This window comes from Myzus persicae, unplaced genomic scaffold (assembly GCF_001856785.1).
Source record: "Myzus persicae strain clone G006 unplaced genomic scaffold, MPER_G0061.0, whole genome shotgun sequence".
Lineage (NCBI taxonomy): Eukaryota > Metazoa > Arthropoda > Insecta > Hemiptera > Aphididae > Myzus > Myzus persicae.
Genome location: NW_019101482.1, coordinates 388,809 through 416,388, shown reverse-complemented (window position 1 = coordinate 416,388; position 27,580 = coordinate 388,809). Strand labels below are relative to the sequence as shown.

The following is a 27,580-nucleotide window of genomic DNA, read 5'->3' as shown; positions in this document are numbered from 1 at the left end:
TTGAAGACATTAATGCGTTGAGTATTAATAGAGGTCGACATCTTACGGTCTTTTTTTCGATCGTTTGTAGCGAAACTTTGTTTTTTTCAAAGGAATCGATTCATCTCCGAAGACGATGCAATAATGTTACAATTTATATGTAACTAAATACAAGCTAATATAATTATATAAATATAACCATTATTACGAGTCTGTTTGTACGCTGTAATTGACGGTCGATGTTTTCTTTTCTTAATTTAAATTTTAAAAACATGGTTTGTCTTCATTTATCGTCAAATTATTTCTTTTATGGTGTATAGTGTATACAAATTTAGTATTTATCGAAATATAAAATAATGATCTGTGTTCAGACGTTTATCGAGTACAGAATAATGGGTAAACACGAGGGGAAAATGCACAGTGCTTCGAGAATTTAATGAAAAAAAAAACATACTAAACTTATTGCACGAAAGAAAAATAAATAACTTATGACAAATGGATGTAAAAATACACGAAAACAAATTTTATTAAAATATTGAAATATTTCACGATATTTTTAAACACTAATTTTATATTGTGATGACTCAGTAAATACATTTGAAATGAGTCTGTAGTAAAAATTCCCCTGAAAATATATGTAAGTACCAACGTAGGTATTCAAAGGTTATGCGTAACGTGAATATTGCATAAATAATTCAATTATTATTTTTTACTGTTTTATCCCGTATAAAGTAAGGTATAGTTACAATAATAGAAACCTACTAAAATATCGACATTTTCGTACAGCCACTTGAAATCTTAACATTACACAATGTTTACCATTATAGATACCATTATAGGTACCTACCTAAGCGAATCTCTAAAAACTCTACTGTTAATGCTCAAATTTATTTTTACCTTCGGCATGATAAGTACGTCCTAAAGTAGATACAGGTGGGCACTCCTATTCAGAATTGTGTTTAAATATGTATTACAATAATCAACATCGACGGTTGTTCAGTTTTAAATATATTCGTCGATATAAAATAATATTGTAAACATATAAAATGAGAGTTACAAAAAATGTTGGAAAACATTAGTACTTACAAGGCACTCATCATGATCGGCTGATTGGTTTCAAGTTGTACTTAACTACTGCACATGGCACATCTATCCGAATTTTTACGCAATAAAAATTTTCAACACAATATTTATAAATTTACAATACAAAAGGATGATTAAATTTGTGTACGTTTTAGATTCCGCGAGTGGAGCGGTGCAGAATGTTGTGATATTTAGTATCTTACAATGATGTGTATTTTTTCCAGCCTGTCTTCAACCTCTTGGGACCAGTACAAATGCTTCGATTTCCTACTCCGGCATATTTTCTGCCGGGAAATTAAATCTGCTTATAGTTTGGGGGGAGGGGACAGATTAGTTTTTGAAATTTAACGTTTTGAGCATGATACAAAATTTGTATTACAAATTCGTCATTGTTAAAATAATTGATTTTTTGGCTTTTTGTCTCCACACTCGTCTACATAATATAATAACTATTAATCACTTCAATAAGTAGGTACCAAAAATACTAAAAATCAAAATATTCAATAACTAAACCATGTAAATGATTAAAATGTATTACAATTTTAATAGTTGTTACGTCTAAATATGAATTCTATACATTCAGATTATGGACTGTAATTTTATTATTAGTTGATTTTCAGCTACCCACCAGGGATTCGATTGAATTTTAGGGTGTGCATAAATCTTTCTTTACAAAATAAGAAGTGGAGACTTTGAAAAATGTTAAACAATTTTCGGGGCAGTTCGATGTTTTTGGGAGGCTAAGCTCTCCTCCCGATAACCGTCCACGTTACCCACTCACCTACCACCGACACTAACAATTTTTTTTTTAATTTACCCATATTATCGATAAATTGCAAATACCTAACTATTAAATTTACTGATCGCCTCCTCATATATGTATTTGACCGGCTGATTCTTTAAAACTCTTATAATATTTTATCGACATTATAATATCACCTATAGGTACGCGATTTAACCACACCGATATTACTATATCAATCATCATAAACACTGTTTATTAAAACAGGCATTATAGAACACAGAGCCACGAGTGCATCGATTAAAAATGTGTATAATATTATAATGTATATAATAGGCGTCTGAAGTTTCGTCCGATGAGAATGACTCGACTTCTGGGAAGCGATAAATGTTTTTCGTCTGATTTTTTTTTTTTTTTTAAACGGCGTATCGAACGTCAACACAACGATTTATAAATCATAACGAATTACAATCACAATTATATTATAAGTACCCACAAGTAGATTATAATATTGTGCACGGCTACCGCGCAGCCATACTCAGATAAAACACAATAAGCCTACGTACACATAATTTTGTGCGATTATACTATTAAGATCATTACGCGGCTTATTATAAACGTGCAATATTGTGGCGTATTATTGTACGTATTAAACGCGAACATTTCGTGATGTGGCGTAAACGCAGTTGGGCACCTACCTGTTGTAGCTACTCATAAGTACATAATATTATATGTGCCTAACGTCTTAACCCGGGCACGCAGTTATTGATTTCGAGCTCGTACGATTTATCTCGGTCTGGCAATATTATTATTTATTCGTTTTTGGTCCTCATCAGTCGTCGCGCCACGTTTCGATTCGAGTGCCTACACCTACTTGTAATAATACTGCACTGTTATTGACACATTCGATACCCGTCTGCGCTGAATACCGCCTATACCCGCAATCGTCCGACGTGAGTAAACCACGATGATGACCGTACACTGTTCGCCGACACCGTCTTATTCTAGCAAATGTCATCGTAGTGTTTAAACTCGGTCTAATCGATTTGAAAATCGCTCATCGCAAGACGTCGGTCGGACGTCTTCGAGAGACGATACACACGTGCGCGCGTTATTTTTACGACGAAATACGACAACAGTTCGATCATCGGTCGTCTCGCCATCGCACATTTCGGCGATATCGACTGCAGTGGACGCTGGAATGTAGTGCAGTGGTCGGGACGTTTTTTCACAGGTATATACTGTTGATTATTATTTATTTCTATAAAATAAATAAATAAACGACGGACGAAATTTAATTTTATATAATATTATTTTAATACCCGACGACTGTTGCACGGCTGTCGTCGTCGTCCTATGCGCACAGCGTAATACGCGTGTTGTGTATTGTTTTCGATTTGAAAGTCGCGAAGATATTACGAGCCATCCGTCGTATTCGAAAAACGATTTCGCGGTCGCCTCAGTTTTCGTTTTTCGTGTTTTTAGTGTCCTGCCGTTAAAATCATGCATTGGCTTCGAATCGTCTTCGCGGTTACCTATAGCTAAATGCACGAGTTTCGCATATACTAGTATCAGCGTTTTTACAATCTTCGCGTGTCACATCATCTGCAGTCTTTTTTCGAAAAGTCGAGATGATCATAAATCGCTGGTACAGTACTTGTGTAGAACACTCGTGTCGATTAAAATAATTAATGTCGGCTAGGTTTATCTGCAAGTGTAAAAAGTTGGAAATGTCCGTTGGATATCAAAATATAACGATTGATTTAATTTCTTGATTAACTACGCGGCTTGTGGATTGTTTCAATGTTGAATATTACAATATTTTAGCTGCGCGGTAGGTACCTGTACCCGAATGACGTCGTAGGTACCCATATATTGATTTATGTTTTATTAAAATTTATTTTTCATCGGTCACTTGCAGGTTTATAATAACCTCTGCGGGCTTTGCTAATTATAATTCGGTAAGTATATTGCGGTATAGGTACCCGTGAGTGGTTACGATTTTGAACATACCGCACGTATTGGTATACAGCTTCTACATTATACATTACGTATTCTGTGCATTTGAATTTAGTTTGACGGTTTTCAATCGGCTGGTTCGCCTTGTCCTTGTTCCATAAAATCGAATACCAAACCCCGTCCGTGACCATCTTCGTTTAGGATATTTCGCACGACGTTTACATAATATCGTATAATAATTAATATTATTTCGTGCGGACGTTGTGTCGCGAGCGCTGAGCGCAGTACAACAATTAGGTGCCTACCTGTACACTTACATCGGTTCGATTATTGAACGATTATCATTACAAGCCTTATTGTTTTCGTTTGCATCAGTTTTAGACGGACGCCAATAATTATTGACTTCCACATCGACATTTCATATACCCGCAACTCAAGATGGCAGACGTCGAGGTGAGGTCAAACATTTTGACTTTGGCGTCGTTCTGGATCTTGGGCCTCTGCAATAACTTTGGATACGTTGTGATGTTGAGTAGTGCTCACGACATTTTAAAATCCAATGCCGCTACGTCGGGAGGCAACGAAGTAAGTATACAAAGACATCAAGTACCTATAAATTATAATATTACATCGAAAGTGTAATACAAATATTTCAGGCATTAATAATTGATTAGCAGCGCGTCTTCTTTGAGGTGTTATCTTGGTTTGTTCTGAGAAATAAGACGAGATAAATAAATAAAAATATTATATTTCTAAATCTATAACACATAGACATCGGATGATTATATAATAGTTGTAGCGAAACTTTAAACTCGAGTTAAGTTTCAACCTCAGTTGTAGTGACACAAAAGATTAATTGTTTACATATAGGTAATTACTAGTATTACTACCTAATATTATCTCTATGGTATTAGAGAAAAAATTTAAGTAGGTTAAAAATATAAATTAATACAAATTTTCAAGGTTTCATCAAACTCAATATTCTTCAAAGCTATTTTCCGTACTATTAACTGGTTTGCCTAATTATGTTCCAGGCTACAGGTATTGTTATTTTATAATTATTATTCTACACCTATTGCTGAAATCATTTTTTGAAACATTATATTATGACGATTTTGTCCCTTGTGATATCTTGCGTACCTAAATATTACTTAGGTAATTACAGTAATATTAATAAATAGTGCCATGAATGCTGCCTATACCTACCTAATTATTGTGTACGAATTTTCGAATTTTGTTTGAATTGTTATGAAATCCAACGAATGTCGGATTTGCATTTATATAACAATACCTGTATAAATGTATAATATTCGTTTGCTGTAGTGTTTATAAATAATCTTGTAGATGGTATTTTCGCGTTATAAACATAATATTTTGACTGTCAAGTTATTTAGGTAGGGATTAAATGTTTTTCCTTCCAAAGAAATTGCTATGATGTTTGAGTAATTTGTAATAATGTAACTAACGCAATATAAGCAAACGAATTTAAACGGAATATTATGATATCTATAATATAGAGTAATTGGGAACTATAAATATATAGCCGAGAGAGAGAATCTGAGTCGTTCTATAAATATACAAAAACCTCTTGAAAATATTTATTTAATTCAACAAAGTTGATTACCACCTATAGCTTAAAATATGATTTTTATGACTTACCAGATTATACACCGACTATAATATAATAGGATTAATATTCACTATTATCTAGGTACATAGGTTCTATTCAAATATATTACCTATTAGATAAGTACTAAGCTACATTGCTATTAATCATTATACTGCTGAAACACATCTATACATATATATCACCGCAAGTTATAATTACCTTTAAATGTATACGTCGAATATGTCGAATTATACACATGGTTTGACAGTGATATTAAGTCAGTATCGTAATTCGGTCCTATCTGAGAGGGGGGCCGAAACAGTTGCATACTTATGTGGAACCTTGTTTAAATTTGCAATCCTTAGCCATAAAATTAAACATTTTATAAGTTTTTTACTACAAAATAATTTATACATTTTTAGTTTGATACATTTTGTCAAAATATGAACTTTAAATACTTGTAAAAAAATCTTGCCTTAATTTTTTTAAATATTTTTATACCGATTTAGGAACAATGCACGAGAAGCCTTTTATATTTTTCAAGTTTTTGACCCAACGAATACAACTTTAATGACATTTAAAGAAAAAAAACTAAAAAAATTTTAAATTTTGAAAATGTTATCAACTATAGAAAATGATAAAATAAACTGTACATTTTAAGTATCTACGGTTATTTGTTTTTAAATTACAACAAAATAAGAAAATCGCTCCATGAGAAATTGAGTGAATATTCCAAAGTTGTAAAAATGTGTACTTCAAACTCTCATACAAATTTTATTTGACTTTCCGGTAGATTTTTTGTGAGAGTAGAAAAGCTTCTGTGGAATCTTGTATTATATTTTCAAATCTTAAGTATAAAAAGTAAAATTTGTTATGTAAAACATAAATTATTATAAACATATATATTATTAATATAACTTGTTAATTTTTTAAAATTTATATTTGGTTTACATAGTATGCTTTTAGATGTGGTCAAAAATATAACTATGGAAAATAATATAATTTTTGAAAAAATATTTTAATTATTCTAGATGTAATGACATGAAACATACTATAATAATATTGATTATTGTGTAATTATTTACATTTTTTTTAAAGACAGTCAGTATTAACTCCACTCAAGATGTATTCAAAAGAGAGTGTAATCATTTGTCGACCGGCGTTATACTTTTGGCCGATATTATGCCTGGACTGATAATCAAGGTTTTTTCACCATTTTTTGCCTTACATATCAAGTGAGTATACTATCTATTTGGGCCACACTGGTTTACAAAAAAAAATTTCTATCAACACAATTTGACACAGTTAAAAAATATCGTTAACTTCTCGGGCTTAACTAATACATACTTTATATATTAAATATAATGAAAACAATTGTTTTTACAGCCGGAGATTATCGTTGTGTATTGCGCTGACAACCGCTAGTTTTATAACTGTGGCAAGAGCGAATACTGAACTAGTTGCAGCCATCGGTGTAGCACTGACATCCATGGCTTCAGGTCTAGGAGAATCAACACTTTTGTCTTACATGGTCAATTATGAACGGTATGGACATAATATAAAGTTATAAACGTTGTGCTGCCTATAAAATATAAGTACCCAGGCTAAAAAGATAGTAAAGATAATAATAATTGTAATAAAAATTGAACGCACGTTTAGGTATTGCAACCCGAGAGAAAAAAATAATTAGACTGACTGTATTTGCACAAAGTGTCTGCGAAACCACCAACATATTATTATAAATAAACACAACGATTTTTATAAATAATTATGAAAGAATGTGGATAACTCAACGAAACTCAGATACACACATAGGTATACCTATACCTTCAACTACACTGATTGTGATTGTATAAGTAATAAAAAATAGAAAAAAAAATAATGATAATAATACGCACTATAATCATAATCACTTAATTCGCACACATCTATAACACGACTTGTGTTCACTTGGCACTTAGGAAATTGCCTACCCCGAACTCCTTTAATCCGAATCTAAAAAAACGAAATACTCCCCAGCCCCTGAAATATTTTCAAACATGCAAGAAAAACTTTCATCTGCGAACTCTGTATCCAAATGAACGCCCTACATTTTTCACTCCTATGAAACTGTAATGAAGATATGTAAAAACCTAAAAATCTGGACTGTGTTATTACACTGATGAACACCTAACACGCATTAATGAATAATGAAAATAAATACATTAGTTCTAATACATAATATAATATTCCTGATCACAAAAATCGATTTTCTATTCGTGTTCAGATCAACTGACATTATTCATCGATTTTACCACCTATGATTATTAGAATATCATGAAAACTCATGACCGTCAGTGTCTAACTTGCCTAAGTATAGATTCGGTTTTATATTACATTAACATATTATCTATATTGATTTTGGTTTTCTATGCATAAGTCAATTACGCTTAGAAACGTGTTCTGTGCAAGAAAAAATTTCGACACAAACCATGTCGTTTTTTTCTCGAGAAATTTATAAAACGATCGTTGCACTTTTCGATAAAAATATATTTCAAATTGCAGAAGTGTGATCACGTCTTGGTCTTCTGGAACGGGCGCTGCTGGTATATTAGGAGCGTTGACTTATGCGGGATTGACTGGCATTTTCCATCTATCTCCGTCCACGACGATGTACTTAATGCTTTCCGTACCGTTTCTAATGGGCGTGTCGTAAGTACCTATTTGTTTAGTTTTACGCATTTTTTTCTTTTGTCAAAAATACTCACCGACAATAATAATTAATGAGTTTAGATTGAATGGTAAATGCATGAATGCACGATGCGGTTTTTAGTATCTGTTATCTGGTATTAAATAATAATCTAAATTATACAAATTTCCTATTTACCATTTTATTTTATAAATTGGAAAATGTACTTTTTTTAAGATTCTGGGTATTATTAGAGCACCCGAACAAAGATGAAATTCCAACGATGCCTAGCAGTTCTCTAGATCCCAGTGCGAACAGTCAAAGTATCTCGAATAAGATGTCGTACATACCCTCATTATTGAAATTTATGATTCCTTTAGGGTTAGTGTACTTCTTCGAGTATTTGATCAATCAGGGATTAGTAAGTTGTCTACATAATATACCTTACATTTAGTTTAAAAGTCATGTTATACCTATTAACAGAATTGAATGTTTTCAGTTCGAGTTGGTTTATTTTGAAAAAATATGGCTGACACATTCAGAGCAATACAGATGGTACCAAGTCATATATCAGTTGGGCGTTTTCATTTCTAGGACTTCGGTGAGCCTGTTTCCGATCGAAAAAATTTGGATCCTGACAATATTACAGGTATCGTTGTTTCGTACACATCATGGCCGGTAAAATAATTTAGGTTTAACGACAAAAAGAATGGGTGCATAACATATATTTTCTTTTTCAACGCACTTTTTTTGATTTTAATATTCAGTTCTTAATCAAACTATGCATATTAAATACATTTTTATAAGTATTAAATAATTTAACTTTAAAGTGCAAGCTCTATACTGTGATTATTCATTACTCATTTAGTCATTTGTCATTAATGTAAATAACGGGTAAACTTAAAATTTAATTTGGGCACATTTTAATATTTCTTATTGATTATTTTTTAATGTAATTTGAAACTTTAAAGTCATTTCTACGAACGTGTGATTGTAATTAATAAAATTGAATGCATTTTTTATTTTCAGGGTCTCAACGTCGTATACTTTTTATTCGAAACACTGTATTCTTTCACACCAAATATATACATTATATTTGGGTTGATAGCATTCGAAGGTTTATTAGGCGGAGGAGCGTATGCTAAATCGTACCATAACATCATGAAAAAAGTATGAAAATATTTTATTTCTATTGTAGCTTATGATTATGACACATAAAATATTATATTATATAATATTATACAGGATAATTGACCAAGCATACACACTCCCTTTTTAGATTCTGAGCGGAGCGATGAATATATAGATTTTATAATGATGCGTGGTTTTTCATTTTTATTTTTTTTGTGTTAGTACACGTTAAGTAGTTTAAATAATGCTTCGATTCTCAACTTCAGTATCTTTTCTGGTGGGAATATCATTGTATTTGATTAATTTGGGAGGTGAAATAGAAAAAACGAGATTTTGTTTTTTTGGCGTAATTCAAAAACGAATAATTGTAGATACTCGAAATTTTCACCAAATATTTGTATTGAATTTCTTATACACGATAACATTTTAAAAATATTTTAACACTTTTTGAGCTATTTATAGGCACATAAGACATTTTCGGTTTTTATTAGTTTTTTAAAAGTATTGACGATGGTAAATTTGTCACTAGATAAAAAACTTGAGAATTTAATAAAAGCTTGAATGAGTATTTTCTAAATTAAACATTAAGTACTAAGAATAATATACATAGTCTATTAGTCTATGATATATATAATATGTAGGTATGAGGGCTATGATGATATTAAAACTAAATAAGTAATCAACATGGTTACAAATTCATTAAAATTTTATAATTTGTAAAAATTGTTCGAGTATAACAGATACTATACTGAATATGAAATTTATTTTTTATTTTAAATGAAACCATTATAAAAGACTTTTATAATATAAAGTTTTATAACTCAGAAGCTACTCATTATTACACTAATCAAATTATCAAAATGTGTAGAAAAATCATCCTATTACCAATTTATAATAAAAAAGGGTGGTTCTCGTTTGAAAAAGTTTGTATCACCAGAAGAGATTTTAAATGGTATAAAAAATGTAAGTATTTTTAAAAAATCTTTAAAGAGTCTTTTAAGTGCACTTAAAAATTGAAAATATTAGAACTTAAATAAATGCATTGTTAAAGGGTCAAATGAGTGAGCATGCTTGATGAATCATTCCTCTGTATATATATATACATAAAACATACGAAAATGATAACTCTGTCTTATTGTTGTTCGCAGGTTCCGAAGGAGCGCCAGGAATTTTCAATGGCCATGACGTCACTTGCTGACGCGATCGGTATTTCATTATCTGGACTATTGGCCATTCCATTACACAATCAAATTTGTAAAATACCGAAATGAGGCTGTCAGAGGTATTTGACACTGTATCTACAAAAAAAAAGAAGTGTTTTTTGTACTAGAAGAACTAATTTAAAAATATTAAGTAACTACTTATGTTAATTTTCGACAAAAATTATGTTAATGTTACTCACTATGACATAACATCGTTTGATTCCTCACTAAGATTATTGGTTTGAATATTGTCTGTAAGCAAACACGTAGGTATATTACCTATAATAATATTGCGTGAACGAATAACATAGGAAATGTGTACCTAAGTATACACCTATGAGAATGTCTCAAGCATAGTTTATAATAAAATATATTGTAAAAGTTTTATAAAAATGGAAACGTTTTGATAAGAATAAATTATCATATTTGGTAACCAAATGTTTTTTTTCAACTCACAAACTGGCATGTTCACTTTTGCTCTGTACATAACGTTGGTTCCTCGGCTAACCACGATGTCTATTGCTCGGTCGTCGGAACCGCCGTACGTGCAACAAGTAACAAACGTCTCGCAATAGACTTCCGTTCCCGGAACAATTATCGGCACCTATTGTGAATATTCAATAGATAATTTATAGGTGATGGTGTAGCATTGAAGTTGGCCCTGTCTTGCAAATAAAGTAGTCGAATAAAATCGCAGAACCAACTTCACGAATATCGATAACGTATAATTATTAAACCAAGCCCGGATTTAAGGGATTTATTTGTTTAAATATGAAGTCATTTAAGGGCCCCTGGACCAAAAGGAAAAGTTAAATAGAGGCGCTGTGCCCCTAACCAATCGTCATAGAAATCTGTCCGATGTTCATAAAAAAATTGAACATTGTCATTGTATATTTATACCCTACCGACACATGACTTTATTATGACTCAACGTTAATAAACAATATTACCATAATTTAGTTTGGAGCAAAACACTAAAAATATAACCCAAAATAAAAATTGAAATTCTTTACAAATTATACATGCAATATAGGTATTATAACTATGCATATAAACATAGAATACATAACAATGTCTTCATGTCACAAGACAGTGCACGGTATGGGACAAATTTTAATTTACAATATTCCATTATAATGAGAAGCGAACTATTTATAATAATAATACATTATGAGGCAGGAACACTATAATTCGTCTATTTATCTATTCATCATTTTTATCAATTCTAAAACTTCTATGATATTATGTACTTACATCATATAATTATTAAAAATTCGATGATTTATAGGTTTATATGGGTTTATTTTCTCAAACGATGCCTTAAGGGGATTCGATACCGTCATTTTCTGGTTTTGTCTAACACACGCGTGACATGGTACTTAGACGTGCTTTTTGCCAAACACACTAATTGATCTAATGAAGCGATAATAAATCTGAAAACAGATTTGAATTTTTCGTTAAGTCTACTTAAAATCGACTTTCCCACATTTTTGATCTTATCCCCCAAATTCCTAAAAATGTCATATTAAAAAAGAGCATTTAAACATTTTTGTATTTCAATTTTCGGAGAAGTTAAAATCAAAAAATCTTAAATGTGGGAAAGTCGATTTCAAGTAGACTTGATGACAAATTCAAATCTGTTTTTAGAATTCTTATCGCTTCATTAGATCAATTGGTATATTTGGCAAAAAATACGTCTAAATTACTATGTCACGCGTGTGTAAGACAAAAACAGAAAATGACGGTATCGAATCCCCTTAATATTATTATGGAATTTCCAGTATTACTTTTAAATACTTAATATAATCTAGTCTATCTAACCTACTCTATCTGCCTCATACTGTATATAATATAATATTAGGTTTCAGTCGGTTTTAATTTGAACAATAATAATGATATAACAAAAGTTACTTATGGCTCTATAAAAAAAAATATGAACAATATATCATCGATATGACTTTAGACTGAAATTTAGAAAATTAAGATTGAATCCCCTTAATCCGGACTTGAGCGACACAAGAAACTATAATATTGTACTTAAATTTTAAAAGACGTCTAACCCGTATGTGTTGTCTTTGTCTTACTAACGCATAAAATATGAGTAATGACACATACTAAAATGTATACAGTCAGGTGTTTCAATTTTGTTTGGTTAGTTTCGATGAACTGATCTATTTGAAATAATCTATTCTAATAATAATTTCAAGAAACATCTTAGAGTTAATAATAATACAATACAAATAAGACTTTATCCAAATTTTTTATATCTGTACTTTAAACTGGAAAAAATTCTTTATAGTTGATCATTATTTCTATATTGTCTATATTTCTACCATCGTAAATGTAAACGTATATAGTGTGTAGAATTCTAAGAAAAAACTTTCTACCTTCAACTCAAGCCTTGCTTATAGAAGGTAGGTAAACTAAATTGTTGACAGAATACTTTTTGCAATTATATATTCCATTAATAAATGGTTATTTAATAAAATAAAAATATTGACATTATTTGTGTTTTTCAGGTGGCTTTTTTCGGTATTTAAATTTTGAAATAAGCTATGAACATTTTTAAATACAAATACTTCACATACTCATAACTTGATTAAAAAATTTAAATACCCTAAAAATCCAACGAGATAAAAGACAGATTTTATTTTCATCTTTAAGTTTGATCACATAGGTCAAAAAATTCACTGTTATACTTAACATAACGTTTGAATTGCTTAAGCAAGATGGAGACAAGTCAACGCATGCCGGTAAGACGTCCTCTTAATTTTCACTCTTACCCTGCAGCCTGGCGATTCTATACTGTGATACTGGGCGTTGTATAAAAACGCAACGTGAATGCCCATCAAAGGTTCTTTACCCAAATTTTTCAAAATGAAACGAATTTTGAAACGTGGACCCAGACCTAAAAGCTAAAATATACATTTCATGCGACATGACGTATCTGTGCCGAAATATGGCTAACTATTATGTCATATTGGTATACCAGTGGCGTGTTCGCAGGGTTTGATAAAAGGGACTGGATAAACTTATCTTTATGTTCGGTAAAAACCATAATATATATATATATATATATATTATATATATATATCACATGGTTACATCCACATAATGTAAATAATGCGTAATCAACATTTTTGCAAAGTATATTTAATAGGTAATAGGTATTTACGAGGTGATTTTTAAGCTTCTCACCCTAATTTTAAATGCTTACATTTTGCATGTATTCAAATTCTAATTTTTAAAATTATTTAATACTCTTGAAGACGCCATATTTTCGAATACTTGACGTTTTTTCAGGCTGATAATGTGGCATTATAGACTTCTGTTTTTCAAATAGGAACCCGCTCCGTTTTTCACTTTTAATTATTCAGCAGATATTTATTTGAGAATTTTATCTTTACGACACACTACATTAATGTAGTCCCTTTATACTCCCCCGGCCAACACCACTGATCGCTACTATTTTAACATTTTATACTTGAGCAGACGTGTGTAGAAATTGGCTTGTAACTTTTTGTTTGATCGAATTTAACCGTTCGTTCGACACTACGATTTGCAGACGTTGCCATGTTTGCTGAGTTCGTACGTGCATTTCTATAAGAACAACAAAAAACTGTAAACATTCAAATCTCGAATATATATTTTGTTTATTATTTACCCTTACAGTGTTCTCTCTCTCGTAAAGTCTGTTCTATGAAAACATTACTTCTCTTCGGTATGTTCAAGTTACCTTGGACGTGCGCCGTCAACGTCGGGCGAACACTCAAGTCGAACGTCGCAGTTCGTTTCAACAGTTTTATTCCTACTTTTCCGTCTAATAATATTTTTGTAATCATTTAGGTCAGTAACCATTATATACCTATAGTTATAACTTATAACACGGCTATCTATCGATTAGTTGTAGTGCGCGGCTATATAATCCATATCATAATGGTGTAATTAATAATTATATAATTTATCCTCGGGACTGTGAGTTAAATCCTTGAATGCATTAAAATCATGAAATATACCCGCACAATATTATGCATTCAAAGACAGAAAGATGTGCACCGGAAATTCCAAAAATATTATGAAATTATGTATAAATTCAAAATTATTTTTATGATTATGACATTAAGGATATCTCCTACCAATAAACAAAATCTAAATCTTACCTATCATGATAAATAAATTTGATTTTCAAATATTTTATAGCTTGGTACAAACTATAAGCACAAAATCCATGGTTTTATTAACACAAATATTTTAATACAAAAACATTAAAATGCGAAAACATCTTAAATACGCAAACTCAAATGGTAATGTCTTAAGTAAAATAATATGTATTGTACGTCCACATATATTTTGAATTCAGAACGAAAATCGAAGATGTGCAAATCGTTAAATGCATATTAGTCCTGTTTATCATTAGTGGGTACTCACTGGTAGTAATCATGATCAGAGCGTTTTCTTCTTGTCCAAATCTCCCGAACGTGATGCAAGTCACTGGATCCGGCATGGTAATCTTGTGGATCACCGTCGAACCGCAATACATGAGGATTAATCCTCTGGAGTGTCCATCGGTGTTGATCACGTTGCACGACACAACTGTCATTTCGAGAGACATACTTTGCACGTACATGTTCACCATTGACATAGGATCTCCCGGTAACTTAACGTTCCACAAAGACACACACTGCAATTATAGGTAAACGGAGTTGTGGATGAAAAAAATTCGTCATAAAAAATACATGTAGGTTGGTGTACAGAGGCTAAAAGTGCTGAATAATAAATTCAATATGTTTGCCTATATTACTAAGTGTAGTTGATGAAATTTTTGATATTTAAGTAATTTATCGTCTATTAGTGATACAGAAGATTGAAATAATTTTTGCCCAAAACATTGAGTTTGAAAATGTCATCGTGTATTTAAAATATAAAATATACTTTAAACGTTTCAAGTCCTCACGAAGAATAATTTTAAATAATTACAACAAACTAACGAAAAATTGTTATTGTTTGAAGAATTTATATATATTTTTAGCTGTAAAAAATGTTCCACATTTTCGAGATTTTGACGATTTTCGTCAAAATCCTAACTTTAAACGCTTATGTATATAAATATTGATATTTTTTAATTGGTATAAAAATAATCGAATCTTGTCTTACATTTTCAAAGTTTTCGACTAACCGAAAATAGTTATATCGATATTCATAGAACAGAAAACAAAAAGAAAAGAATAGAAAAATTATTCAAGTGTCTGTAAATAGCTTATAAAAAAGACAAAATATATGTTGAAAACCTTGTATGGAAAATGGTCATACAAAAATTTAGCGAACTTTTAAAGTATCTACTTTTGTTTGTTTTTAAATTACTAAGTATAAAATTTTGTTGAAAACTTACTTTTATGACTGCCTACGTTAAAAATTAAAAACATGACCATTTTTTCTTATTTTTTTCAGTTTTTCCTTACGCTTTTAAAAACTACTGGGCATTTTTTATTTTGATATCTTAAAACAACCAACTAGACCCAATTTGATACCATAAACCACCCGAAAATAAATTTGATAATCTAAGCATTTCGTGTTTACAGACCATGGTTATCTAATAAAAAAAAAATACACTATTGTAGAATCAATCTAAAATAATAATTAATTAATAAATAATAAAAATTATAACATTTGTATTAATGCATGTTAATGCAAATTTTTAATCAATATTGTTATTAATTTCCCTGATATATGTTTTGGATCTATGCCTACGCAGGATTTCAGCCTTTACAGCAGGTATGTTAAGCTAACAATTATTAACTGGGCCAAATATATTTAATAGTTTACTATGCACATACGAATTAATGGAAAAAAAAAATGTTTTAGGTAATTATCATTGTATTCATTATTTAGGTGCAATACTATATGCAATACTCATACAATTACATTTTATCAAAAAACAATACAGAAAACTAACATAATATTATATACCTCTCACTAACATAGTTGTGACACGAAAGGAGAATTGTGTAATTTTGTTATCCTCGGGCCTTAAAAAAACGAGCCTTGGGCCTTTTACATTCCTGTCTTATAGGGACACATTCATGAATAATATGTCTATATGTGAATAAGTATACACAAGTATAACTGACAACTGTATAAGATAACAACAACGATATGGCTTACAACAAATTTAATATAATCTCACCTTTAGCGTGTAACACTGTAAAAGTCCGTCTATAGTGCAACAGATGAACTTGTCCATGCGGAGTATTACGGCCACAATCGCATGTGTCGTTTCGACTTTAAAGCCGCTCGTCGAAGATTTAGAAAAAATGTAAAGCCGACCCGTTCTTGTAGCTACGAGGATCTTATAGTCGACGTCGTACAGCCCAGCAGCAGACATATAAGCTGTTTCGCCCTGTAACTGTATATACAGGTAATAGGTGCATGAAATATCAGTTTTCTGACAGGGACCAACACATTTTTTAATTCGAACATTTTGTAGGCCTTGATATTATAAAATAATTAATTATAGATTTGTGCATGTATAGAAAACGGTTATTACCGTTAAGTGTAGGTATTCTAAAAAGAAAGAAATCATAATCTTACAATAAATAGTTGGACCCGGCTTCGTTATTAATAATTGCAACTCAGCATGTACATATAGATACACAATAATATAATAATAGTCGTAGCCGGCTCAAGCGAAAATAGTGCACTGCACTAGGGAAAATCAAATTTTGTCACCACTAAAATAATAATATTATCACTGTTTTTAAAATGCCTCCCCCTTGACGTGGGGCCTATGTCGCCTACCCCTTGAGCAGGGTCCGATGATAGTAATAAATAATAATTGAACAACGGTATGTGCGCCGGTCGTACATTTTTAGCGATAAGAATGTTCAAAGAATTATGGATTTTTATTTATAGCAACATTTGTACCTCTGTCTGTGTAATAAATTATACGTAAAATATGTTGTACACTTGTAACGTGTATAGTCTTTGAACAAACATCTATATTGTATTATAAAATACCCTCCCCCCTCCGTAACACGACTGGCTATGTGGCTATATTTTATATTTGTTCTTTTTTTTCACGGGAAAAGTCTGGTCGTACACTGCTAGTTATATATATATATAGAGATTATACATACAATATGTATATACGTAATCAATGCTATTACCAAACTCAAACAACTAAACACTAACTCAAGGAAACTGCAGGAGAAAAGATTCTATGTAACACAATTCTAAAATACATTTTGTCCATTTTGATAATATATTTTTAAATTATATTACCTCATATTTGTCGGGTAAAATTTTGAACGATTCAGTATCGAGTATGCTGATCATGTCGGTGGTCGCTATTACCAGACAACTGACCCCGTGTACGTCGCTCGTATTCCTTTTCAACTCCGTAACAGATGTTACGGTGTGCTAAACATTATACATTCAGAGTATTATATCAACGCTGGGCGTCGGGAAAGAAGTTATTTTATGGCTAATCAATAATATAATACTTGCTTGTTTGACTAGATTATTTTTTCTCCACTTCTCAAAATATTCGATAAGATGACACTCGTTTAAGCATAACATTTGCTGTGACGTTGTCGAAAGACTCACGAATCCTATGGTCGACGACAACACTTGCAAACGTTTAAGTAGATCGAACGCATCTTCACTCTCTTGCCATAATTTACATTCTTCGGTGTCTCTTATTGTCGTCGACTGGATTGAATATTTATGATAGGGCTTACAATTTCGGTAAAAGTATATCTCGTTTTTTATCACTACAGCTACACCTGTAGCAGTAAATATTTCATTCGTACATAGTATAATATTCAAATAACAGTATATTATAATCACACAAGTTGCAAAGTAGGTTTATACAACTAAACAATATACATAGCAGGTACAATAACTTTCCGAGTAATTTTATTGCAAATAAGTTTATAGCTTTTTAGATTTACTTTGAAAGAGTTAACTCTACTTTGCGATTTTCACAAACTTTAGTACCTACCTATAGTAACATTATACTTATAATAATAAGTGAAATACCGAATAATCTACCGCAAGTGATGACAGTAAAACTATAATTAACTTTTATATGACATAAGAAATAACATAACAACAAATTTATTCTATACCTATGTGTGATTTTATGAGTTACTTTATTATTTTCAGAGGTTTTTGTGTTAGGGCGAGTTTTTATAAAAATTATATAATTATGTGAAAATATTATTATGTGTTTGACGATCTTTTTTTAGTGGTATCTGTAGGCTATTAAAGTATATTTAAAGTGATTGTGCAATATTTCGTCAATGCATTTTCTCTATCTAGTTTTAAACTAACTCAGGTTACGAATATCAGTGAATTCTAAATTTCTACTGATATGATTAAAAATACAATAAGGTTCCTCATAAGTTCTTTTAAAATTATTAAAAATATTTAAGACGCATTGAGGCACGGTATTCTTTTACGTGCATTTGAAGTTAAATAATTATGCAGTTAAAAATGTTTTATTTTTAAAACTAAGATTTAAACTAGATATTTAGGTAAACAAAAAATAACGATTTCAGAATTAATTCGCGAATTAAAAGTTAGGAACTTTAATGTATATAATTTAACTTTTTAACTTTGTAGAAAAATATACAATGACATTTTCAAAACAATTATAATTAATTTTTTGATATTGCTTATGATGTATGTATTTACATCACCAACCTACTGACACCGCTCCACGGTAAGTTGGTATATTGGTTCAAAAGTTAATAACAATATAATATATATTATTTACATGTTATAAATGTATACCATTATAATAACAAAATAAATGCAATGTTTTCGGGAAAAATTAATTCAACCTACCATATTGCCAATAGTAAAATAAACTACTTCAATATAAATATATCGTTCAGATTTCTTAGATTAGGCTGCTGCAGAGCATATTTTAAATAATGTTTGTTACAATAGGTGGCACTTCGGTAAAATTGTATAATATGGTTGATATTGTATACTTACATTATTATTATCGGTCCCCCATGTTCGGTTGACACCACCGACATAATTTAATATTAACCATAAATACATATACTCGTATGATATACCATACTATTTGCCAACCGAAAAGCCGGCTTCAACAAATTCCCGTAGTGCCTTATCTAGTTAGTATAGAAGTCTGTGCAATATTATAATATATTAATATATACCAGGAATGGGCAACTCAAAGTTACCAGAGGGCCACTTTTAATTACTTTAAAATCTAGCGGGCCGCAGTGCATAGGAGAAAGCAACAAATAAGGTCCTTCAAATTTACTAACATTTATTTTTCTTTTTTATTTAATGTGATACTTGAGAATGTGGTTTTTCAATAGACAATTTAGTAAAATGCTGCTGATGGCTGACCGATTGACAGCTGCCTTCGCGCTGAGTCGTTTTTACCTGTGCTAGGATTTATCATTGAATTCGAGTTTAACACATACGTTACAGTAACTTACTGAGACTCGACTCATACTTATAGACGACTGACGATGGGGTACGGTAAGTCAACATCTGGAAATCGCTATAAGCTGTTCAGTAGATTTCGAGTGCCTGCAATAGATATTTTGTATTTGAAATATTCGAATTCAATGGTCCATAATAATTACATACGTTTAATGATCCAACGGAAATGCTCAATAATATTCTTATGAAACCGCCTTAATTAATAATACAGTATACACCTCTATGCAATAATTAAGTATCTACACAGACAATTATAATATTTATTCGACGTATATTGCATAATAATTAATATGTATTTTTATGTTATGATTAATGATGATTGGACGATGACGTATTAGTAATAGTAACGGGAGTAGAAAGTCGAAATAGATATTATTATACTACCTATGAGTATATTACCAATTAGTTATTACTGAAACATTAAAACATTGGTCGGGTATAATTTTTACTTTTATATCATTGATGACAAGCGTAGTTTGAACCATACAAGTTGCTGAAAAGTCAAAAGCGGTTTGGCTCAGTTTGACTTTGAAGAAACGCGCACGAAGAAGACCGATGAGAAAAAATGACGGAAACGCATTCGTTTTTAACGCGAGAGATCAGTAACAGGAATTTATGCTGTGACGCGATGGCTGTGGTCGAACGAGCTCGAACTGCTCGAACTGCAGAACGAGTAGCGACTACCGCCGCATGAGACACTGGTACCGTCGAATCCCGTTTCGTGAACGCCGAGTAGTGTGCTCGCGAAAACAACGACGAGCGTTTACGAGCAGTTAGTAGTTACCCCGAGGACGCTCGCACGTGTTGTCTCCGTCTTACAAACGTACAAACACGGTAAAAACGGTTTTTGCGCGGGACAGAACCTCTCGGGCAGACGTAGTGATAGATGAGACTCAAAAATCGATGTCCGATGTAGTCGAGAATATTGTCTGTGAAAAGTCGTTTTTATTTTGTCGATATCGACTTAAACGAAAGCAGATCGCGTCGCTTCAAAACCCGATATATATTTTTTTTCAGACTCCAATAACTTTTTCGGTAGTTCCGGTATCGAAAAAATAAAAACGATATTTCACTGTCAAAGTCTCCTCTGTATGTGTTGAAAATGACGCCTACGCTCATAGACTCATAATATCGTATACCTATTCGGGCTATTCAATCCGTTGAGCAACCTATAGAGGTTGAATGCAATTTATCGCTTCCAATATTAAGGGTTTGCACATCTCGAAACACTCGTAACTCGCTTTAAAATCAAAATATAATAAAAGGCCGACGGCACCCTACGTAATAATCTTATCTTAAAATTGTATACGAGGTCAATTATTCACTCTAATTTGTACGGTGTCGGTGCTAAACGTGATCAGTTGAGCGTAACATTTTGCTACGTTACGCACTTCTAAGACGGAAACAACAAATGTCTGTGATGTAACGTCCTCTCAACAACAGGATGGCTTATTCGTAGATTATAAAATCAATGCTATTATCACCCTTAGTATTTCCGTGGCAAAATAATATACTTAAATGCAATTATTTGTAAACTAATTATTATAGCAATTATAATTGCTACTGGCATAATAAGATTCAAATTAATTTTTCCAAAATTTAAAAATTCTCAAAACGTTGAATTATTAAAATATTTTATGTTTGACATATCTGCATACTGTTATTGTTATATTAATTATGGGTACTAAAAATGAGTGTGTAATTATCGCAAGACTTCCACAACTCAAATTCAAATATATTATACAATATAATTATAGGTACAACACACTATATAGATATTTAGATACAATATGTTAGTAAAGGTTAACAGGTAATTATTAACTACATGTACCCTTGTTCATTATTATATTATATATAACAGATTTTTAAATACTAGGTATTCTCCATTACTTGTAAGTAGTATTGTAACTTATGAGAAACCTTAAGTTTATTGAATACCTACCTACCAACCTATTTACTCAAGCCTTTAATTCTCATCGATGTCCATTAGATAAAATATTCAATAGTAAAAAGTGGGTAAGTGGATGTCACTTTGCTGTACGTTAGGTGTCTAAAAGTGTCGCCGTTGAATTTGAATTCAATGATATCAAATCATTGTATATGAAAAACGATTCTGAGCGGAGACGGTATGTCAGCTTACGATGTTGTATATTGTTATTACTTATTAATAATATGGTAGCCGGTAAGCTGAATTAATATTATTCTTAAATTATCAGTGATGCTGGAAAAATATTAAATATACTTATGTAAAATTGGGTTGTTTTGGAACCGAATTACAACAAAATGATAACCATTATCCAATTATGCAATTATGCAATTTCTTCCAAATTTGAACTTAAAATGTCTGTAAAAAATAACTGTTTCCATATATTTTTTAGATTTATTAGTCATGCTAAAAACTGCTTAAGTGAAACCTTGTTTTAAATTTTCAATCCTTAGCTATAAAAATTGAACATTTTACACATTTTTAACTACAAAATCAGTTTCAATTTTGAACTTTAAATGCTTATAAAAAAAATCGTGCCTATGTATTTTTAATATTTTTCAACTGCTATTGTAATAAATTATCAAGAGTCTTGTATTAAATTTTCATGCTTTTTGACCCAACCAATACAATTGTATTGACATTTATAGAAATAAAAATGAAAAAAAAGGAAAATGGAATCAACAGGTCAAATGTCCGTCAACAGCCAAAGACGAGTCAGAAATGTTGAAAATTTTATCTTTTTAGGTTTTTGAATTACAACAAAATAAGAAAATTACTACGAGAGAAATCGAGTGAATATCCAATGTTGCAAAAATTTAAACTTCAAACGCTCATAAAAATTTAATTTGACTCTCCGGTAGACAAACTTGTAAGGAATCTTTATTAAATTTTTAAAACTTAGATATAAGTAGAAAAATTGTTATGTATTTCTAACTAAATATAATTTGCTAATTTTTGTGATTTTTACGAATTTTGTCTAGTTTATTCTAATCAAGGTTTGTTAAGCTCATAAAAAAATATTGTGGATTTACGCTCAACTTTTTTTTAAACTTCCATTAACAACAACTTGTAAGGAACCTTGTATTATATTTTCAAGTTTTTTATCAGAGAAAATCTTTTTTTATCGATTCGAGTTTAAAAAAAAACAAATAATAATCGAAAATTTAATATGCCTATAAATAGTTCAACACAAATCAAAATTTTATCAAAATTGTATGTCACATAGAAAATGCTCACTCAAATATTCAGTGAAAATGTCGTGTATCTACGGTCATTTTTGCTAGAATTACCCTAAAAACCGAAATCGATATTTTCAAAAAATTCCCGCTTTTCCTAAATTTTTTGTTTGTTTATCTTGTTGCTTTTGAAAACAATTGGGAATTTTAAATTTTGACCTCCCGAATGCACCAACTAGATTCACTTTCCTACCATAAACGGTGCTGTTTAAGAAAATCGAAGCAATTTTACTGCAAGAAATCGTGATGACAGATACACAAAAAAAAAAATGATAAATAAATAATATAAAAACACACATAATCATTGTAAAATCAATACATTCATCGCTCCGCTCAGAATCTAAAATTACAACAATTAAATTGAAAACGTTTAATTTAAATATTATTATGCTTTTTAAACGTAACTTAAAATGCATGGATCTTTATTTAAAGTTACTATAAATTGTAAGATATATTTTAAAATAACTTGAGAAATTACTGATAATATGGAACATGGTGACAATTTGAAGGAAAATGTTGTTTGAGTTTAATAATTTTACATCAGTAATGAGTAATGACCAATTCAAAAATTGTGAGGTGCGCAGATAATGTACACCCTATACATGGATACATTTCTTTGAAAAAAGGTTTCTATTGTTCGTAAATTGTGCGCAAATGAGTTGTAAAAAAGGTAAATGTGCGCAAATGAGTTGTAGCCCTAGCCCAAAAAGTTCAATTTTATTTCTGTAATTATTATTATTTGCATTATATTATCAAAATACCTTATTATAATATCTTATAAGTTATATAAGTAATAAGTGTATAGATTATAAATTGGACATACTATGTCCGTGAATTAAATAAATAAATAAAGACATCATGTTACCAATTATAGTGGAGCATAACTGACTAGGTATTTTTCAATTATTATTTCCGGTCATGAAATAAAATATTTATCGTCGTAAAATACATTTTAAGCAATTCATCCAAACTACAGCAATAACACTTTTTCCGTTTCCGCAATTTCTATATAATATGGTTGTCAAAACCAATACGGAAATATAACGATTTGATTTCACAAAATCGTTCAACCTCATGTCAGGATATTTTAGATTAGAGCGGAGCGATGAAGTGCGTTTTTTTTGTGCCTGTCATCACCTTTACCGAAAAATCAAATGAATTTTTTATGAGCGTTTGAAGTTTAAATTTTTACAACATTGAATATTCACTAGTAAATAAACGATTTTTTTCAATTTTTTGCTGTTCAAACATGAATAACCGTAGATAACAGTAGATATCTACTTGAAAATGTCATCAAATGTTTATTTTATAATTTTCTTACACGACAACATCTTCAAAATATTTTAAATATTTTTGAGCTAATTATAGATGTTTAAAAAAATGTGTGGGTACTTGAAACTTTTATAGTATGTTATTTAATTTTATAGACACAATAACATAATTTTCAAATGCAAGTATGCAATGTTTTCGGTAAAAATTGTGTTAAAAATAGTAAAATAAACTACGTTATAGCAACGATAAATATAAAATATACTCAGTAATAAAGGCTTACAGACCAGAAGTGTTAACCTAACCTCCAGAAGTCAGAATCGTGTTTTGTGATTTTATATGACATTATTAAATTCAAATTTCACACAGTCATTACAGTGAGCCACACGGGCCACACGACACCTGATGTAGGTACAGCAGAGCAATATCCACTTGCCCAAATGTTTCATATTTTAATAAATTATAATAAACGTATAACTTATAGCCGAAAGGTACCACGAGCACTATCACAATTAAATACACAATTAGGTACCTACACCCTCTGAGAGTCTGAGAAATATCTTGAGCAGTTTCAATAAACTACGTTTCAGCAGTTAATTGTTAACAATAAGCCTAATAATTATGATTAATTATCATACGCATCATTATAATACCACTTTTGTACCTACGTATTTTAAAAAAAATGTGTTGACTTACATGGTATGTGTTGTTCGCTGTTGTCTGTGTACACGGTTGTAATAGCTGATGGTTTTTCGTTCAAATATATCACGTGCGTTTGTTTCAACCCTTTGAATATCTGAAAAAAATTTGAAACAAAAAATGTTGAACTCAAATATATTGGAACCTATACGTTTTTACTTATGATATAATATTTTGAAACGTATAGTACTTTTAACTGAGGGCTGGAAGTTCCCGAACCGAAATCCACGGCCACGAATTTATTATCGTTATCGCCGTGGACATCCGACAACATCATACAGCAGTTGTACGTTTGCAAATTGATCGGTGGGTTGATATCCACGTCTATCCAAGTCGAATTCCTGTAAAACGACGGTACGTTTAATGACAATACTAATATTGCGATGGAATAGTGATTAATAAATAATATTAAACTGTGAAAAGTAGCTGATAAGTTTACATTTCAAATATTTTTTCCACATGAAAATTACAGTTATAGAGATCGTAACGTTGCTATAAACGGAGTTCGAACATGTATGCATTTGTGCACGTATTATACTGCAGCGTTTTTGTACACTCGCCGTATGCGACGATATTGTATTGTGCACAGTAGGTATCCTTTTGTTTCAGAACTTTTCGGTGTGTTGTGCGATCGGTCGCTTAGCAACTATATTTCCGTCCTCGGGCAGTTTACCTTAATATATAAATTGAAAGCGTTGTATATAGGTTATAGACGTTTAATTTCATGCATACATATTATTATTTTCCCTTATTTCTATGACAAACGATAAGTGAACTGTGATCTAAAACAGGAACTGAAACTTTGAATGGTACACAAATGGTGTTATTTTAAAACATATATTAAACAAATTAAACGTCCATAAAATTCAGTATATTGTTTCTCTTCACAGAGTATGATTTTTTTTATCAATGCGTTTAAAAAAAATGTACTGAATTATACTCCTCTTGAGATTGTGAAATGAAAATATTATCAACTGGCTTTTAAAAATGAAATGTTTATAGGGGGTTTAGCAACTCTCTTAAAGATGACAAAATTACGTAAAATATAAGAATTTTGCATTTGACTTTCAAAAATTGAGGGTTTGATTTAGAATTGGCGCTTGACCACCAATTAATTAAAATAAATAGTATCTTATAGTTTAAACCTATGTTGATTAATTTGAATACGGTAACGTACAAATATATATGCACTGTGGTAAAAGGGATGCTAACAATTTTAAAAAATCTACACAAAAATATTCCCACTATACATTCTGATTTAGGGTTATTGACTTTTCAATTAACTAATAAACAAACTGTAGTTATACATTGATGGAATCATATAGAGTATCAATCTGTGTTATCCTCATTTCAGAGCCTATTTTTATTCGTAATACGCCAATCACTTATTATGGGTAGTATACGAAATTATAAAGTATGTAATGCATTATATTTTGTAACTAGTAATTTGTTAGTTTTGATAGTATTAACATTAACATTATTTTAATAATCATTAATATTATATATTTATATGATAAATTATAATTTTTTTTCGATATGGCAGTGATAAAAGTGGATACGTTTGAGTTATGGACTTACGGTTACGACTTACGAGTTAGGACCACTTTGTACATGTAATTATTTATTAATTATTTAAAAACTAAAACAAGGATATGGTATTGCGGGGAGATTAAAAAACATATTCGTGATCAATGATCATCATTACTTTAAAAAAGAGCATAGTCCCCTCCACGTATTTGTGTGCTATATTGAAATGTGTGAGAAAAAAATTGCTCCTCAGTTCTCACACACGTGCAGGTATATATATATATAATATATATATATATATATGCGTATATGCGTACCAAGTACATTAGTGAGAATACCACACGAATAATGGGCGTGAAAGTTTTTAATTAAAATTTAAGTCGTTTTTTATTTATTCACTTGGTATTTTCGTTCCGTTCTTACATTGATAAATATTTGTAATGACACAACAATGTTCGCACAGACACCTCGAAAATGATTATAATTTTATTTTTATTTTTTTCTTATTAAAGCCGCAACAACAAAGGTTATTGTCTCGGGACATTATACGGTAATACATTATGATTATTATATTCGCAGCTATAACCGTTTAAACTGCAACAGCACTCGCCACTCAGATGATGCATCTTAAGCCTGTAGCCTATAGGTATAGACCTAATCGATGACGGCCAACATATAGCTATAGGTGACTAGGTACGCCTTATAATTATCTCTATGACTCCTTAGTCTACATTATGCACACAGACGAATAACAAACATCCGTCGGCGTAAAAATTAAAATCATCGCAGTGTTTACCTATATAAAAATATGCGGGCTCTACGTATAATAAGGTAATAGCGTATAATAAAACAAATAATAGTGCCGTACACTTACCAATGCCTAACACTCTAACATCGTATTATCTCTGCTGGGTGGTACAATGTCGACATATTATCGAAATATTACAGCGAGATAATATTAAATGAGTGAGCTGGGTCGGCGCAACCGCTTACATAGGTGTAGTTAT

General features: G+C 30.8%; 2 protein-coding genes and 1 long non-coding RNA gene across 4 annotated transcripts; 1 reads left to right on the top strand and 2 right to left on the bottom strand.

Annotated features, from left to right (window-relative positions):
* Positions 1–2,374: 2,374 nt before the first annotated feature.
* On the top strand, positions 2,375–10,805 carry LOC111029291 (battenin). Its single transcript, XM_022308251.1, has 9 exons — positions 2,375–3,038; positions 4,139–4,348; positions 6,471–6,607; positions 6,759–6,917; positions 7,917–8,063; positions 8,278–8,461; positions 8,540–8,689; positions 9,070–9,210; positions 10,320–10,805. Exons 2-9 carry the CDS (start codon positions 4,202–4,204, stop codon positions 10,440–10,442), a joined length of 1,188 nt encoding a protein of 395 aa, XP_022163943.1. The 5' UTR covers positions 2,375–3,038; positions 4,139–4,201; the 3' UTR covers positions 10,443–10,805.
* Positions 6,800–7,908, bottom strand: LOC111029295. Its single transcript, XR_002603995.1, has 2 exons — positions 7,026–7,908; positions 6,800–6,954 (listed from the first exon to the last, which is right to left on the bottom strand). It is a non-coding gene; the product is annotated as an uncharacterized LOC111029295 (long non-coding RNA).
* On the bottom strand, positions 10,432–27,537 carry LOC111029287 (Bardet-Biedl syndrome 1 protein). 2 transcript variants are annotated; one of them, XM_022308246.1, is made up of 12 exons: positions 27,448–27,537; positions 25,237–25,387; positions 25,044–25,143; positions 17,877–18,154; positions 17,652–17,789; positions 16,558–16,776; positions 14,802–15,054; positions 14,038–14,193; positions 13,858–13,973; positions 13,157–13,288; positions 10,830–10,977; positions 10,432–10,625 (listed from the first exon to the last, which is right to left on the bottom strand). In XM_022308246.1, the coding sequence occupies exons 2-12, from the start codon at positions 25,321–25,323 to the stop codon at positions 10,573–10,575; spliced, it is 1,680 nt and encodes a 559-aa protein (XP_022163938.1). In that variant the 5' UTR covers positions 25,324–25,387; positions 27,448–27,537; the 3' UTR covers positions 10,432–10,572. The 2 variants fall into 2 exon arrangements, with proteins under 2 accessions (XP_022163938.1, XP_022163937.1); XM_022308245.1 differs by lacking the exon at positions 27,448–27,537 and adding an exon at positions 25,486–25,927.
* Between the last annotated feature and the right edge of the window lie 43 nt (positions 27,538–27,580).

Bases quoted from the DNA above. Each gene is read 5' to 3' on its own strand.
- LOC111029287 (XM_022308245.1), bottom strand. The intron at 13,289-13,857 runs GTATAAAATGTT...TGTATATTTTAG, and splicing joins TTCTACACACGTCTGCTCAA to CTTTTAGGTCTGGGTCCACG. The intron at 10,978-13,156 runs GTAAGAGTGAAA...TATTCACAATAG, and splicing joins TAGAATCGCCAGGCTGCAGG to GTGCCGATAATTGTTCCGGG.
- LOC111029291 (XM_022308251.1), top strand. From the start codon at position 4,202: ATGGCAGACGTCGAGGTGAGGTCAAACATTTTGACTTTGGCGTCGTTC. The intron at 6,608-6,758 runs GTGAGTATACTA...TTGTTTTTACAG, and splicing joins TTTTTTGCCTTACATATCAA to CCGGAGATTATCGTTGTGTA. The intron at 9,211-10,319 runs GTATGAAAATAT...TGTTGTTCGCAG, and splicing joins ACCATAACATCATGAAAAAA to GTTCCGAAGGAGCGCCAGGA.